The sequence below is a fragment of the Musca domestica genome, unplaced genomic scaffold (assembly GCF_030504385.1).
Source record: "Musca domestica strain aabys unplaced genomic scaffold, Musca_domestica.polishedcontigs.V.1.1 165, whole genome shotgun sequence".
Taxonomy (NCBI): Eukaryota; Metazoa; Arthropoda; class Insecta; order Diptera; family Muscidae; genus Musca; species Musca domestica.
The window spans coordinates 1,299,722-1,317,868 of record NW_026712228.1 but is presented as its reverse complement, the minus strand read 5'-3'; the positions used below and the strand labels follow the sequence as shown (position 1 = coordinate 1,317,868).

Here is an 18,147-nt window from a genome sequence, read left to right as displayed (position 1 = left end):
TGATTTCAGCGACATTATTCACCGGAATTGTTTCAATTTGGCATTTGATGTTCGAAATAATACAACAGCCTATGACAGAAAATTATCTGTGCAGGTCACGTCTAGTATAGCCCCATATAACGGTACCTCCCGATATCAGTATATTGATGATTTTAGCGACATTATTCACCGGAATTGTTACAAATTTTCAATTGAAGTTCGAAATGGTTACTACAACCTATTACAGAAAATTATCTGTGCAGGTCCACGTCTTCGTATAGCCCCCATATTAGGTACCTCCCGATATTCGTATTTTGATGATTTTAGCGACATTATTCACCGAATTGTTTCAAATTTGGTATTTGAAGTTCGTAATGGGAACTACAATCTGTGACAAAAATGTTTATGCAGGTCCAGGTCTCGTATAGGTCCCATATACCTCCCTATTCGATATTTTGGTGTTTTAGGTACAATACTCACCGAAATTGTTTGAGGTGACGTTTTGAAGTTCGTAATGGATGCTACAGCCTGTGACAGAAATTGTCTATGCTGGTCCAGGTCTTCGCACAGCTCCGATATATCGGTACCTCCCTATATACGATATTTTGAGATTTAAGCAACATTACTCACCGTTTATTTCAAGTTTCGAATTTGAATATGATAATGACTTATGAAACAATGCCTATGTAGGTCCACGTTGTATACACCCCAATATAACTACTATCTTCGGTAAATTGTAACAGAATTTTTAAAGATTTATTTTTGAAATTTTCCAATTCGTTCCAAATGGTGGAGGGTATTAAAATTTCGGCCCAGCCAACTTACTGCTTTATAACTTGTTAAAATTTCAATGGCTTTACCCCGAGCTCATTTTCACTATTTGCCAAATGGATATTGCGATATGTTCAACTCACAATTCATTTTCGACAACTTCGATGCGGATTTCGATCAAGTCGCTTCTTTACTTTTCGAACCATTTCTTCTGATGTTGCTGTTTTCTTCTGTCCACTTTCATGCCGTCGGGCTACGCTACCAGTATCACGGTAACGAGCGATGGTACGAGAAAAGATTTTTTTACTTTAAATGCTGCAGTGCTCTAACGATAGCCACTTGTGATTTTTTGCCAAGTTTAAACTTGTCACATTACACCAATCACACCATCACGCTTGAATTCATTCAATCGCGAATAACTTTATTTTCTGGAAAATTCTCACCAAATTCCTTTTGTAGGCTTGTAAAAAATATAATGATCTGTCGCTGGAATAATTTTAACAGCTGTCGGACGAGCGATGGCTTAGAAATGACAGCAGTCTGAAATTGATTGCAGTTTTTCATCTCACCCCGTATGTATAGACATAGGGTAGAGGGGAGGGTTTTGATGGAGAAGACTGTTGTATCCGCTGCAGTCTACGATGCTTTTATTATGCAGCGATTTGTTAAGGCATTATTTTCCTCCCTTACCAACAGAAATTAATTTGTATCCATGGATTACAAGGCTATAAATTCCATGGGGTGTAGATGATACATTTTGTGATTATTACGAACAAAAGTTAAGCTAAAAAGCTTAAATATTGCATACTCTTTCTATACTCTTTTCCAAAAAAAGAATACTCCTCATCATTTTCTAATTAAAATCAGCTTAAAAAGCCACTGTGAAACACAACGAAATCCCCAAAATAAACACTTGTATATGTATATATATGAAAGAATATGTCTGTGTATAGAAGAGCATCCTATCGCAAAGCCAAGCCGATGCACATTAAATTCTTTCCATTTACATAGACCACCACTACATGCACACATTTTAGCCATAACTTTGATTTTCGCTTTTACACTAGGATAAGAACATAAATTTATACGCAATTCTCTCTCTCCCTCTCTCTCTCTCACACATACATATTCACACTCGCACTTAGTTCCTATGATTTATTGACATTGCAGTCCATTTTAAAGCGCCGGATATTCTCGTTTTAATTTCAGTTAAGACACGCTTTAAAACATTTAACAACAAAACAAATACTTCCAACAAAAGCAACAATGGGTTGACTGCGAAGAGGGCTAACAATAGAATAGAGTGTTTGCGCCAAAAGCCGACTGCAATGATGACGGAAATGGACAAAACGAATTACAGCGACTATAGATCATGAATTATGGAAGCTCATGAGCGCGCAAAATAGATTTGTGTAGATGTCGTGCAATTGACGTACGATGTGTTATGTGAGTATTTTCAACAGTGGAGGGCAAAATTTAAGGTACAGACTAGAAAATTATGACGTGGATAGACAAAATTCCTCGGAAGTGTATCTTGTTTAATTTGTCACAATCTATAAAGAAAGTCATTTATAAAGTTTTGTGTCTTCATTGATATTCCAACTTCCCCTGTCTTAGAATAAGGTCTCCCGAGGTTTATACATGGCCTTCGGTCTATGGAAAATCTTTGAAACGTCTACCGTTTACCTTAGTTTAATTAAATTTCAAAGTTTAAGACTATATAAAACCTTCTAAGTTTTAAATCAACTTTGAACGATCTTAGATAGACAATTGACCTTTCAAAGGCTTTATATAGATCGGAGGTATTGTGTGGACTCCGATGTATTTACATATTTAAACCTCCAAATATCTCTATCAAAAACATTGATGGTGAGATTTTGGAAACAAATCAGAAACTAAAGACATGCGGAGATAAAATATCATAAAATGGTCCGTTGTCTATGACAGACCTTCAAACTTCCATTGCCTTATAAACAGGCCTTTCGAGGGCTAACAAAGATCTTCCGTCAATAGACAAGCTTCTGTCTAATAATACCAATTAAAGACTTCAGAAGGTTTTCTGTAAATAGAGCAAATTAGAACGTTTTTAACGGCCTTTTAAACAATTTTTGTTTAAATAAATACTTTTAAAGATATCTTTTAGCTATAAACAAATCTGTAAAGGGTCTATAAAATTCTTCGACCTATACCACATTTTTAATAGAATTTCGGTTCGTAAAATATAGGTATTTGTTGAATCAAAAAAAAAAAAAAAAACATCAAAGACATTTAAAAAAGAAATGCTGCCTAAAAAGGCCCTCACTTTTTGGAGACCTCCCAAGGCTTTAAGCCTATGCATAAGAGGGCTGTCGGTCCAAAGAAGACGAGATGGAAAAGAACAGTCTGTTTATTTTTGGCAAAAAGCACAATTTATACAACCCTCAAGTGATTTTCGGAAGGTCTTCTAAATATTGACGATCGTCAAACTATCTCATGTCTACTGAATACCTTCTTACAGTATCTTTGGGCTATAAGAGTCCTGTAATAATCTTCTCTCTCTAGAGGACTTTTATAAGTCTGTCAGTCCTAAAAAATACGTTTAAAGGTCTTCGTCCAAAAGAGATGAATCAAAGGCCTTCAATCGATTGAAGACCAACAAAAGGTCGACTTATTTCAAAAGGCATCAAGAATATAGCTGTTAGAACGCCCTCGCTTGTAGAAATGGCCAAATGGTTTTGGCTCCAAAGGATTTTCCGTTTGTAGAAATTCCATTCTCGCAGGAAAATTATTTCAAAATATATTCCTATTTATTGAGTTTGGAATTGAATATTTTTTTTTTTAAATTCACACCTATTGAAAATCAAGACCCATTGACCTAAGAATAGTCATTAGAAAAATGTTGAAAAATCGACAAATTCTTAAAAAATGCTAGCCTTTGAAAATTGAATTGCCAAAAAAAAGTCTTTGGAAAAATTCTTAAAAAACCATGCCTTTGAAAAGTTCTTAAAAACCACGCCTTTGAAAAAGTTTAAAATAATATCCACGCTTTTGAAAAAATAAAATTATTCCTCTAAAAATGATTTTAAAATCATGCCTTTAAACATTTTTCAACAATTCTATAAAAATCATGCTTTATAAATTTTTTCAAAAACTCTTTGAAAATCCACGCCTTTGAAATTTTCTTAAAAAATGCTGCCCTTTGAAACTTTTTTAAAAAAATACACGCTTTTGAACAAATTAAAAAAATAAGGCCTTGAAAAATTCCCAAAAAAAAACACGCCTTTAAAAAACTCATTAAAAACCTCACCTTTGGATTTTTTTAAATGAAAGAATTTGAAATATTCTTAAAAATCTTCACTTTTGAAAAATTAAAAACATATTTATGCTTGTTAGGATCAGATTTATAAAATTCTGATCTCTCACAAAAATAAAATGTATTCGTCTGAAGATCGCCTTGACAAATTTTTTTTAAAAAAACCTCTCCTACCAGTTGAACTGAAAATTCAATTCAATTAACCTGAAGATAGTCTTTAAAATAAATTAAGCCCTTGAAAAGTCTTTTCTATTTCTGACCTAAATATATGTTTCCAAACATTAAAAAAATCTGTGCATATTGCCCTATCTAGGTTTCCAAAACATCTAAAGAATATTAACTCCTTTGATCTGGATTGAAAATCCATTTTTATTTTTTTTTTTAATTCCGGAAAAATCCACGGATATTGACCTGAATCTTGTTTTTAAGGATCCTGAAAAATCCACGGATATTGACCTGAATCTTGTTTTTAAGAATCCTGAAAAATCCCCGCATATTGACCTTAACCTGGTCTTTGAAAAAGGCTTGAAAAAAAAAAACGCCTTTGGACTTTATAACGGTCTTTGAATAAATCTTAAAAAAATCACGATTTTTTCTCTGACAAGGGTCTTTGAAAAAATACACAAAAATCCACGCCATTTTCTGTGAAAAGTGTATAAAAATGCATAAAAATCTACCCTTATTACCCTGAAGATGATCTTTGGAAAATTCTTAATATATCCATGCCACTGAACCTGATAATTGTCTTTGAAAAATTCTTAAAAATCCACGCCTTTGGACCTGAAAATCTTAAAAAATCCACGCATGTATACCTCAAGGTAGTCTTTGAAAAATTCTTTAAAAATTTAGGCCTTAGGAAAAATCTTAAAAAATCCACGACTCTAGACCTGGTAATAGTTTTTTAAAAATTCTTAAAATATAAGCCTTATGGACCTGATAAAGGTCTTTGAAAATTTTTTAAGAAATCCACGCCTTTGGACCTAATAAAAGTATTGAAAAAAATTCTACAAAATCCAAGCCTTTGGACCTGATAAGGTCTGCGAAAAAAATCTTAAAAATCCACACTTATAGACTTTAGATTGTCTCTGAATAATTATTATTTTTAAAAATCGTCGTTTAGACCTGATAATGGTCTTAGAAAAATTCTTAGAAAATCCACGCCTTTGGACCTGATAAAATTTTTTTTGAAAAATCCAAGCTTTTGGACCTGGTAATGGCCTTTGACAAATTCGTAAAAAATCCTCGCCAAAGATTGTCTTTGTCCATGACTATTGACCCCCAAGATGTTCTTGAACATTTTTTAAGAATCCACATCAGTAGACTTAAGGCTGTTTTTGAAAAGTTCTTAAAAACCCGCCTTTTAACCTGAACATAGTCATTGAAAATTTCTTCAAAAATTGACCAGAAATTAGTCTTTGAAAAATTATTGAAAATTCAAGTATTTTGTGCAAAAAATTGAGTATTTTGAGCCTTTTAAAAATTTTTTGAGAATGTCTATGGACCATATTCTATGCATAAAATAACTCCCAAGATTCTTCAATGATGTCCCGACTTCAAAATTATATAGTCGGATCTATCCAACTTTTTTGGTTTCCCTACTGTCTGTATATTCCAATTGCAAAAGAAAATGTCGATTGGGAATTTTATTCAATGTTGTGGTACTGCGGAAGTGTTAGTTTGTGTGTTAGTGTGTTTAAATTGTTTTCCTCACACATGTGTGCACATATATTTCAATACGCAAAACCAACAATAACAAGCAAACATTTATAATGCGTATGAAAGTTCATGTTTTGCCAACGCCATTTTATGACTTTGAATTTTGTCCTTTTGCAAAAAAAAAAAACGGCACTTCATTGTCGCGCTACGAACCGCAATCTCCTCTACTTTTATTGTGGCCATTATTTGTGTGACATTTGGTGGCATGTTGTATATCTACATATCTATGTACATATATATGTGAGCGCGAGTGTATATGTGTTCAAGTGTAATTCTATTATGTGTGATTGTATTACTTTCCACTTTTGTAGAGCTATGTTTGACCTCCCCTCCCCACCCCACTTTTGCACCATGAAAATTTTATGAATGTCTGCGATAATGGTTTCTCTGGCGGATATTGTCACAGTGGCAAATGCAACACATGAGACGAACATAAATATATAAATTTCATTAGGATAAAATTTTACACACTTTACCATGACAATTCATAATTTCTACTTAAGGTCCTATGCCTCCTTGTCCCCTTCCCACTCTCCTACTGATACCACACTCATACCACCAACAGTGATATCCGATTCATCACCCTCTTTGCATTTTTTTTTCTTTAGAGGTCCTCTTTTTTCCTCGTTTCATGGTTTCCAAGTTTTTGTTGTGGCTTTCATATTTAATGACTCCCGAGTAGCATGAATTATACATTTCCCATCCTTTAAGTCTTAATGATATATATATATATATACATGTGTGTGAGTGTTGTGTGTGGTATGAGGTTGTGCGTGTGTGGTTTAAAAACCGATAAAGATAATTTCTAGCTTTAAATAATAATTTGTAATGCGTATTTTTATTTTCTTTCTTTTTTTTGGTCGCTTTCCCTTCTCCTTTCTTTTAGCTATTTGCATTTTGGGTTTAAAATAATTATTGTTTTTGTGCGGTTTAACTTTTGTAATGTCTTGAGAATGGGAATGTCTCTGAGGGGTATTTATGTGATTTATTACATTATAATTTAGTTTTAAAGCAATAATTTGTAAGATATGACAAACAGTGGTTGAAGAAAAAAATCACACTGTTTTTATCGGGAAATTCTCTAAAAGACCCACGCCTATTCATTCGATGGTGTTAAAAATTCTTAAAAAAATGCAGGGTTTTCTGATTTGAAGCTGGTTTTTCAGGGTTTTCCAATTTGAAGCTGGTTTTGAAAAATTCTTAAAAAAATCCACGGCTATTGTTGGTCTTTGAAATATTCTTAAAAAATCCACGGCTATTGTTGGTCTTTGAAAAATTCTTAAAAAAATCCACGGCTATTGTTGGTCTTTGAAAAATTCTTAAAAAAATCCACGGCTATTGTTGGTCTTTAAAAAATTCTTAAAAAATCCACGCCCATTGATTTGAAGGTGGTCTTTAAAAATTTCTTAAAAAATCCACGCCTATTGATTTGAAGGTGGTCTTTAAAAATTTCAAAAAAAATCCACGCTTATTGATTTGAAGGTGGTCTTTAAAAAAATCTTTAAAAATCCAAGCCCATTGTCCTGATGATGGTCTTTAAAAAATTCTTAAAAAATCCACGCCTATTGATTTGAAGGTGGTCTTTGAAAAATTCTTAAAAAATCCACGCCTATTACTCTGAAGGTGGTCTTTGAAAAATTCTTTAAAAAAATCCAAGCCCATTGATTTGAATGTGGTCTTTGAAAACATCTTTAACAAAATCCACGCCCATTGATTTGAATGTGGTCTTTGAAAAATTCTTAAAAATCCACGCCCATAGATTTGAATGTGGTTTTTGAAAAATTCTTTAAAAAAATCCACGTCCATTGCTTTGAATGTGGTCTTTGAAAAAGTTCTTAAAAAATCCACGCCTATTGACTTGAAGATGGTCTTTGAAAAGTTCTTAAAAAATCCACGCCTATTGACTTGAAGATGGTCTTTGAAAAGTTCTTAAAAAATCCACGCCTATTGACTTGAAGATGGTCTTTGAAAAGTTCTTAAAAAATCCACGCCTATTGACTTGAAGATGGTCTTTGAAAAGTTCTTAAAAAATCCACGCCTATTGACTTGAAGATGGTCTTTGAAAAGTTCTTAAAATAATCCCGCCTATTGACTTGAAGATGGTCCTTTGAAAAGTTCTTAAAAATCCACGCCTATTGACTTGAAGATGGTCTTTGAAAAGTTCTTAAAAAATCCACGCCTATTGACTTGAAGATGGTCTTTGAAAAGTTCTTAAAAAATCCACGCCTATGGACTTGAAGATGGTCTTTGAAAAGTTCTTAAAAAATCCACGCCTATTGACTTGAAGATGGTCTTTGAAAAGTTCTTAAAAAATCCACGCCTATTGACTTGAAGATGGTCTTTGAAAAGTTCTTAAAAAAATCCACGCCTATTGACTTGAAGATGGTCTTTGAAAAGTTCTTAAAAAATCCACGCCTATTGACTTGAAGATGGTCTTTGAAAAGTTCTTAAAAAATCCACGCCTATTGACTTGAAGATGGTCTTTGAAAAGTTCTTAAAAAATCCACGCCTATTGACTTGAAGATGGTCTTTGAAAAGTTCTTAAAAAATCCACGCCTATTGACTTGAAGATGGTCTTTGAAAAGTTCTTAAAAAATCCACGCCTATTGACTTGAAGATGGTCTTTGAAAAGTTCTTAAAAAATCCACGCCTATTGACTTGAAGATGGTCTTTGAAAGTCTTAAAAAATCCACGCCTATTGACTTGAAGATGGTCTTTGAAAAGTTCTTAAAAAATCCACGCCTATTGACTTGAAGATGGTCTTTGAAAAGTTCTTAAAAAATCCACGCCTATTGACTTGAAGATGGTCTTTGAAAAGTTCTTAAAAAATCCACGCCTATTGACTTGAAGATGGTCTTTGAAAAGTTCTTAAAAAATCCACGCCTATTGACTTGAAGATGGTCTTTGAAAAAGTTCTTAAAAAATCCACGCCTATTGACTTGAAGATGGTCTTTGAAAAGTTCTTAAAAAATCCACGCCTATTGACTTGAAGATGGTCTTTGAAAAGTTCTTAAAAAATCCACGCCTATTGACTTGAAGATGGTCTTTGAAAAGTTCTTAAAAAATCCACGCCTATTGACTTGAAGATGGTCTTTGAAAAGTTCTTAAAAAATCCACGCCTATTGACTTGAAGATGGTCTTTGAAAAGTTCTTAAAAAATCCACGCCTATTGACTTGAAGATGGTCTTTGAAAGTTCTTAAAAAATCCACGCCTATTGACTTGAAGATGGTCTTTGAAAAGTTCTTAAAAAATCCACGCCTATTGACTTGAAGATGGTCTTGAAAAGTTCTTAAAAAATCCACGCCTATTGACTTGAAGATGGTCTTTGAAAAGTTCTTAAAAAATCCACGCCTATTGACTTGAAGATGGTCTTTGAAAAGTTCTTAAAAAATCCACAGCCTATTGACTTGAAGATGGTCTTTGAAAAGTTCTTAAAAAATCCACGCCTATTGACTTGAAGATGGTCTTTGAAAGTTCTTAAAAAATCCACGCCTATTGACTTGAAGATGGTCTTTGAAAAGTTCTTAAAAAAAATCCACTCCTATTGACTTGAAGATGGTCTTTGAAAAGTTCTTAAAAAATCCACGCCTATTGACTTGAAGATGGTCTTGAAAAGTTCTTAAAAAATCCACGCCTATTGACTTGAAGATGGTCTTTGAAAAGTTCTTAAAAAATCCACGCCTATTGACTTGAAGATGGTCTTTGAAAAGTTCTTAAAAATCCACGCCTATTGACTTGAAGATGGTCTTTGAAAAGTTCTTAAAAAATCCACGCCTATTGACTTGAAGATGGTCTTTGAAAAGTTCTTAAAAAATCCACATCTATTGACCTGTATGTGGTCTTTGAAAAAAATTCTTAAAAAATCCACGTCTATTGATTTGAAGGTGGTCTTTGAAAAATTCTTTAAAAATCCACGTCTATTGATTTGAAGTTGGTCTTTGAAAAATTCTTAAAAAAAATCCACGCCTGTTGATTTGAAGGTTGTTTTTGAAAAATTTTTAAAAAATCCTCGCCTCTTGATTTTAAGATGTTCTGTTGTTGTTTTTGAATCTACATATTTATTGATTTACTTATTGAAAACTTATTTTTCCTTTTATTTTCAGATGTATCATCCCATACAAATGAAACCCGCCGATAGTGAAAATCGTAATGGTAAGTAGCCTTCAATTTGAAATAAATATCTTTTTTTTTCGATTCAAAATCATACAACGTAAGCCAATGCCATCCAACATCCCTTGCAAGGATTACTTTTTTCTAAGATTTGTTGGAAAATTCTCCGAAATGTCCTTTCCAAACAAATGAAATAACCAAAACTCTGCCGAAAGAAGAAATGCAAAAAAAAACTTTTTAAGTTTGCAATTAAAAAACTTTGGGAAAAAGCCTATAGTTTTTTTACGAACTCTCTCCCTCTCTATCATTCTAATGTATGTAAATACCAATAGGAAAAATTGCGAATATATCTTCATACAGATATCCATTCATTTTTCTTTACCAAAACAAGAGACAAAAAAATGGAAACATCCTCTCGAAAAAAAATCAACAAATTTACCCAAAAAGGCATAACAGAGGCAACAAGAAAAAATAGAACTATTTACCATCAACAGACTTATGGAGGAGCGTCAGACAGACAGACATATGACCGGGTACAGAACCTAGCAACGTTACAACCAACCAACCAGCAGGACAAACAAAATTTGTGGGTTCAAACGAAAAAAATTAGTTCTACAGCACATTCCATGACGTAGTTGCCGTTTGTTGCTGCTGCCGTCACTTTTGTTGTTGTTTTTGTTTGTTGGCCCAGAAATGTTTTTGTTATGGTTTAGTTTAGTCATTCGATACTCGGTGTTGTTGTTGTTTTTTCTTTCCAAGAATTGCCTTCCCTCTCTACTGCCCCTTCCCCCAAAAAATCCATCCATCTATTCGTCCATCCACTCGGACAGCCAGCCAGCAATGCCATGCTGCCTGCCCGTAGATAAATGTGTTGATGATGAAAGGGTCACATAAACAATGTGCCCAGGCCATACCACGAGCAAACACTTGACAAACTCTCACATTATTTGAACTTTAGTCAGCCGGCATCATCTCCTCTTCATCACACCCTTCAACTGCACACACACATACAGACACACAGAAACAGCGTTGCTTACAACATCAAGTGTTGCCGTCATGGTGTCACCAACACCCTCTATATGGTCGCCCGCCAGCCCCCACATAGCTTGGTTGGGTCACTTGACATGGGCCAAGAGTAGAGGGTTATTGTGAAAGAGGAAGAGGGGGATGAGGGTATCTAAGCACGAATTCCAAAAAGCATCCAAAACATACATCAACGCTTGGTGACACTGAGAGAGCGTCGCACTAAATCATATAAAGTGTGTTTATGGGGTTTGATTGTGGGGGGGAGGTTTGGTATGAAATACGGCTATAGTGTTTTTTTGCCGTTGTCCTGCCGCCAGAATGGCCTTTGATATTTCATAGATCGTTGTTGCTGGGTTTTTTTTTTTTTTTTTTTGTTTGACTGTTGCTAGCCTTTGTTTTTTGGCAATAAGTGGATTTTGGTGGTAGGATTTTGGGGACAATAAATAAACAAATCATAAAAAACAAATTCCTTTCGTCTCCAACCAAAAAAAAAAAAAAAAAAAAAAATAATAAATAAATAACTTTGACTTGTTCCGGGATTATAAAATATTAAAATTACCCTTTTGAATATTTTTTTTTTTTCGGGGAAAATTAAAATTAAATGTGGGGTAAGATACAGAAATAATGGTTTTAGAAGAGGAAGAATTATAGTGCATAATATATTTTGGATGGGGAGAGATGCTAGAAAGAGTTTTGGTAATCAGCCATTAACTAGGAAATAAAGGACTAGGAAATAAAGTCCTTCAGAGATGTGATTAAAGAGAATAAGCCAGAAGTTATAGTTAAGATATGAAGTCCTTAAAAAAATATTAATAAATTACCAGATTTTTAACCAAAACAGAATTTCTGAAGAAGAATTTCTGAATATTACTAGACTCAACGTTTTTACAGAAAGTCCCTAAAATCTATTCTGATGGAAACATCGATCATTTGGCATAAGGTCCTTATAGGTTTTCTAAAAATCAAAAAAAAAAAAAAAAATCCGGAAATAATAATATATCCCTATATCAAAAGATGCAGATTCTAAATTTAAATTTTCTTTTTTTTTAAATTTACTATTTTTTAGAATTCTCTTTGTTATGATGCTATTCAAATTCTAGTCATTTGTTCTAATAATATCAAGGAGTCCTGAAATGTCGATATAATGAAAAGTATATATTTTTTTTGAAATAAAAATAACAAACTTTATAATATTCTTAAAAATTCACGATTCTGGGTTTGGAGAACCACAAAAAGGGTTTTCTAAAATAAGTTGACCCGAAGATAGTCTTTAAAAAAAATCGTTAAAATCCACGCCTATTGACCCTAAAGTTGTCTTTGAAAAAATTTAAAAAATCCATGCCAATTAACCCGAAGGTTGTCTTTGCAAAATTCTTAAAAAATCTACGTCTATTGATCTGAAAGTGGTCTTTAAAGAATCAATGCCTATTGATTTGTAGATGAACTTTGAAAAAATCGTAAAAATCCACGGCTATTGATTTGAAGTTGATTTTTGAAAAATTCTTAACGGATATTCCCTGAAGATTGTCTTTGAAAAATTCTTAAAAAATCTATGAACAATTCTTAAAAAACCCGAAGGTGGTCTTTGAAAAATTGCTAAAAAACCAACACAAATTGAGCCGCAGGTGGTTTTAAAAAATTCTTAAAAATCCGAGGCTATTGATTTGATGGTGGTCTTTGAAAAATCTCAAAAAAAGCCTATTGCCCGAAGGTGGTCTTTGAAAAAGTCTTAAAAAATCCACGCCTGTTGATTTGAAGGTGGTCTTTGAAAATTTTCTAAAAAATCCATGCCTATTGATTTGAAGGTGATCTTTGACAAATTTTAAAAAAATCCTCCTTTGACAAATTCATAAAATTCCACGGCTATAGATTTGAAGTGGATTTTTTTGAAAAATTTTTTACAAATCCACTGATATTGCCCCGAAGATGGTCTTTGAGAAATTAAAAAAAAATTGAGCAATTCTTAAAAACCCCAAGGTGATCTTTGAAAAATTACTAAACAAAACCCCACGTATATTGAGCCTGGTAAAAAAAATACCACGCCCATTGACCTGATGATGGTCTTTGAAAAATTCTTAAAAAATCCACGTCTTTCGACCCGAAGGTGGTCTTTTAAAAAATCTTAAAAAATCCACGCTTATTGACTTAAAGTTGGTCTTTGAAAAATTCATAAAAAAAATCCAAGCCTATCGACCCGAAGGTGGTTTTTGAAAAATTCTTAAAAAAAATCCACGCCTATCGACCCGAAAGTAGTGTTTGAAAAAACCTTAACAATTCTTAAAAAATCTACGGCTATTGGTTTGTAGGTGGATCTTGAAAAATTCCTAGAAAATCCCCACCTATCGACTTGAAGGCGGTCTTTAAAAAATTTGAAAAAATTGACCCGAAAGCGGTCTTTGAAAAAAAAATTAAAAAAAAACACGCCTATTGATTTGGAGGTTGTTGGTTGTCTCCCTAAAAAATTCTTAAAATATCCTCGCCTGGCGATTTGAAGGTGGTCTTGAAAAAAATTAAAAAATTCCAAGCCACGTTTTGGTTAGGGTTTACTTTCTAAATATATTTTTAAATACCCCAATAACCATTCAGACCAATAAAAATTGGACGCACAGTCTTTTTTCCGAATTTTGAAACACATTAAATCACAATAATCCCAAAAATAGTGCTGAATTGTCCTGGTGTCATTATACGAGATTCATGATTATTAAAAAATTTTACCTTTTGGAAAACCAAAATTTGAGAAAATCAAAATCGTTCAAAATTTTGACCATAAGTAGGTCCTGGAAACTGGTAGAGGTTTGATTGGATATTTCTGAGTTTGTAGGATATTTACGACTTGATCTCAGAATAAATAATCGATTTCGGGGCGAAAAGCAAGATCTTGGGTTGATAAACCAAAGACCTAGTTACTATAAGTACTCTGGCCGTCACAAGGATTTTGAAAATATCTTTACTTTACCTGGATAAGACTCTGCAAGGATACTACTATAAGAGGCTGTTATAAGTACTCAAGCAAGGGTGCTACAAGTATATCCAAGAACATCATACCAATAGACCTATATCCAACAAGATATAACTGCACGAGAACTTAATAACTTCTCAAGCAAGGTTCCACAAGGATATGCAAAGAAACCACAACAAGAGACCTTAATACTATCTCAAGCTAGATCATATCAAGATCAAAGACTTAGAGACCTGAATAAGTACTCTGCGATTCCAATCACCTGAAAAATATGTTCGTGTTTGGGAATCCATTCCTGCTAACGTTAATTTTGGCTTTTTAAATCATTCAGCTCTTGTGTGGTGAATTCCAAAGAGAAAGTATTTACAGGTTCTATTTTCGAACTCAGTCTTAGTTGGACAAAATTTCGCAGTATTCAATGTTTAGGCCTTCTGATAAAAAACCTACAACTTATTAGTTCAAAATAAATTGCAATAAATGTTAATTTTTATTTTATAAATCCTACCCACCAGAAATCTCTATGTCCCAAATCGTTTCCAAACTTTTTCAAAATAACGTTAGCCTTTGTTCAGTCAATACCTTTTTAAACAAAATACTCGTTGTAATTAACACTCTTTTAAAGTTAATTATGACGGCATAGGCTCTTAGTTGTAATATCCCCCTCAGACCCCCTTCCCACCCCTTTTGAAATGAATGCATCGTTGCATTACCAAATGACTTCAACGGCAGTGGTGGTGGGGGACCAAAATGAAACAAACACACACACCGCTACCTCCATTGGGCATCTCACAGAGCAGTAATTCGCACAGCATTGATAATAAATGAAACAAGAACATTTAAGACGTATGAATCAGCATTTGAAATGCATGCAACACATAGCGAGCATATATTCGGACGTGCCATATACATTTCTAATTTCTGTTGTAATACAATATTCGGCAAGGTGTGTGTGGATGTGGGGGGTTGGTATGATAAGTGGGTTTAATAAAAATAATATTTTTTTGATCAATAAAGTTGAGGTTTTCTTGGTGGAAGTTTTAAAAAGGTTAAAAGAAAGCCGACGATCTCATTTCTGGAGCCCTTAAAAAATTCTACATTGTTTATTAAAAAGTCTCTGATATCCTTGAAAAAGTCGTGAGGTCTGTCCAGAGGATCATTTAAAAATTTGCTACCTTTTACCAAGATATCTTAAAACAAGTTATAGCAAGTAAAAAAGCTGTAAGTTCGGCCGGGTCGAACTTTCAATACCATCCACCATTTGGAACGTATTTAGCAACTCTCAAAAACAATTAAATCCGTTAAAAATGCTGTTAAAATCTTAAAAATACCGAATGTAGCTGCCATATTACATTAAGTTACACAGGTAACTTTTATCAAAAACCATTACAATATTCAAATGCGAACTTAAACAAAGCTGTAAGTTCGGCTGGGCCAAACTTTGAATACCCTCCACCATTTAGAACGAATTTGGCAATTCTCAAAAACAATAAAATTCGTAAAAAACTTCTGTTAAAATCTTAAAAATACCGAATGAAGCTATTATATTAGGGTCTATACGACGACATGAATCTGCGTAGGTAACATTTGTCATAAGCCATTAATATATTCAAATGCGAAACTTAAAAAAAAATCGGTTATAATGTCGATAAAATCAAAATACCGAATATCGGGAGGTAACGTTATATGGGTGCTTTACGAAGAGGTGAACCTGCACAGACAGGTTCAGGTGTCTTAGGCTGTAGTATCCATTACGAACTTTAAATACCAAATTTGAAACAATTCCGCTGAATAAATTCGCTAAAATCATCAAACTACCGAATATCGGGAGGCAACGTTATATGGAGGCTTTACGAAGAGGTGGACCTGCACAGACAATTTTCTGTCTTAGGCTGTACCCTAGTACCCATTACGAACTTTAAATACCAAATTTGAAACAATTCCGGTGAATAAACTCGCTAAAATCATCAAAAAACCGAATATCGGGAGGTACCGTTATATGGGGGCTCTACGAAGATGTGGACCTGCATAGACAATTTTCTGTCTTAGGCTGTACCCTAGTACCCATTACGAACTTTAAATACCAAATTTGAAACAATTCCGTTGAAGAAATTCGCTAAAATAATCAAAATACCAAATATCGGGAGGTACAGTTATATGGGGGCTATACAAAAACGTGGACCTACATGGACCATTTTCAATACCGAAAGTCCTGCAGACATAACATACATTTGAGCAAAATTTTATCAATCTACCTCAATTCGTTCGGAAGCTAGACTGATTTCCACAGACGGACGGACGGGCAGACGGACGGACATCGCTAAATCGCGTAGAATTTTATGCTGATCAAGAATATATATACCTTGTGAGGTCTAAAATTTGTATTTCGAGGTGTTACAAACGGAATGACAAAATTAGTATACCCTCCATACTATGGTGGAGGGTATAAAATTATGACCCTTTGTGGGTGAGGAGTTCGCAGATATATATCATCTTCACAACTTTATTGTTCGCTTTATTTGATTGTTTTGTTCTTCAAAATCGTGAACCCTATGTGGGGCAGGTAGCAAAAGAGATGGTCCGATTTCTACCATCTTTATTATAGATCTTGTGTTGATGGAAATATTTAGATGTATCAAGTCTGGAATGGAATCGGATGTTAATTTCGCTTTTTACGTTCTTCATATATATTCACAATCTTCGTGGGAAAGGTACCAGAAGGAGTGTACCGATATATCCCATCTTCACAAAATATCTTTTGTTAGTAGAAATAATGGGATGCGTGAAATATGCTTATTTCGCATTTTATGACGTTCATGGATATTCCAAATCGACCTTTTGTGGGGGAGGTACCAGAAGGAATGGTCCGATCTCTACTGTTTTTATAACAGATCCTATGTTTATGAAAATATTCAGATGTTCCAAATCTAAATGGAATCGGATTTTAATTGTACGTTTTATGAGCTTCATGGTTATTCAAAATGTTGACCCTTTGTGGGGGAGTTAACACAAGGAGTGGTCCGATATATATCATATTCACAGCAGATCTTGTGTTAGAAGAAATAATGGGATGTGTGAAATATAAAGATAATCTAATGCTTATTTCGGATCTTATAATCGTTTTGGTTATTCAATACTTTGCCCCTTTGTATGAGAGGTACCAGAAGAAATGGTCCGATCTCTATCGTTTTTATAAAAAATCCTGCGTCTATGGAAATATTCAGATGTGCCAAATCTAAATGGAATCGGATGTTTATTTCGTGTTTTATGAGCTTAATGGATATTCAAAATTTCGACCTTTTGTGGGGCAGGTACCAGAAGGAGTAGACAGATATACTCCATCTTAACACCAGAACTTGGGTTAATAAAAATATTGCGATGAGAGAAATTTTGAGGCAATCGGATTCTTACATCACATTTTATAAGAGTTGTAATTATTCAACATTTTGACCCTTTGTGGGGGCGGCACTTGAAGGAGTGAATCGATATTGTCCATTTTCGCACCCGAGATAGAACTGACGCAAAAATCAGAATTTGCAAGGCTGGAGCAAAATCGGATTATCCTTTCTCTTTCTGGGCAGTAAGGTTTTGTTTTTGAAAATTTCGACCTTTTGTGGGGGTGGTACCAGGAGGAGTGGACCGATATTGCCCATCCCCGAATTCGATCTAATTTTGGTAATAATATTACGATATACCAAGTTTGAACCAAATTGGATACTCCCTTCGAGAGTTATCGTACGAAAGACAGACAGACAGACGGACGGACTGGTGGACATTCTACTCCACTCCAAATATCCTGAAGCGGATTTGGCCCAAAAAGACCTAGGGTTCAGAACTGTTCTTTTGATGACGCACGTTTTGGCCGTATCAAATGATATATACCACCTCTAACCATATGGCTGAGAGTATGAAACTATGTTTTTTGAGGTCTGAACAGGAGATCATTTCAAAATCAATCAAAAATCCAAAAATTTTGGCCTTCGTACGTTTCCTTAAAGAAATCAACTTTTGATCATGAAGTCCTTTTGAAAAATCTACTATTTTTGATATATAATCCTTGCAGAAAATTTCCCAAACAAAAGTGACGATTTTGGTTTTTGAAAAATCTTTAACTTGAATTTTTAAATTTCGGAAATTTTGCTAGAAGGTCCTTTGGAAAATCCCATTTCATTTCTTCAAGAAATGTAATGATCTTTAGTTTAGAATTTCAAAAATTAAATCTTTTTAAACCCCTCCGTTCATTAATGGCCCTCGTGGACAATTATTTACTTTTTAGCAGATAATCTTAAAAAAATC

At 33.9% G+C, this 18,147-nt stretch overlaps 1 protein-coding gene across 1 annotated transcript in view; it reads left to right on the top strand.

Annotated features, from left to right (window-relative positions):
• Positions 1 to 9,862: 9,862 nt before the first annotated feature.
• Positions 9,863 to 18,147, top strand: part of LOC131800516 (CUGBP Elav-like family member 2) — a gene marked incomplete at its 5' end in the record, with an annotated part of 149,734 nt that continues 141,449 nt past the window's right edge. Inside the window, 1 exon segment of the mRNA XM_059120293.1 lies at positions 9,863 to 9,911. Within this exon segment, the coding sequence (XP_058976276.1) occupies positions 9,863 to 9,911 (49 nt within the window).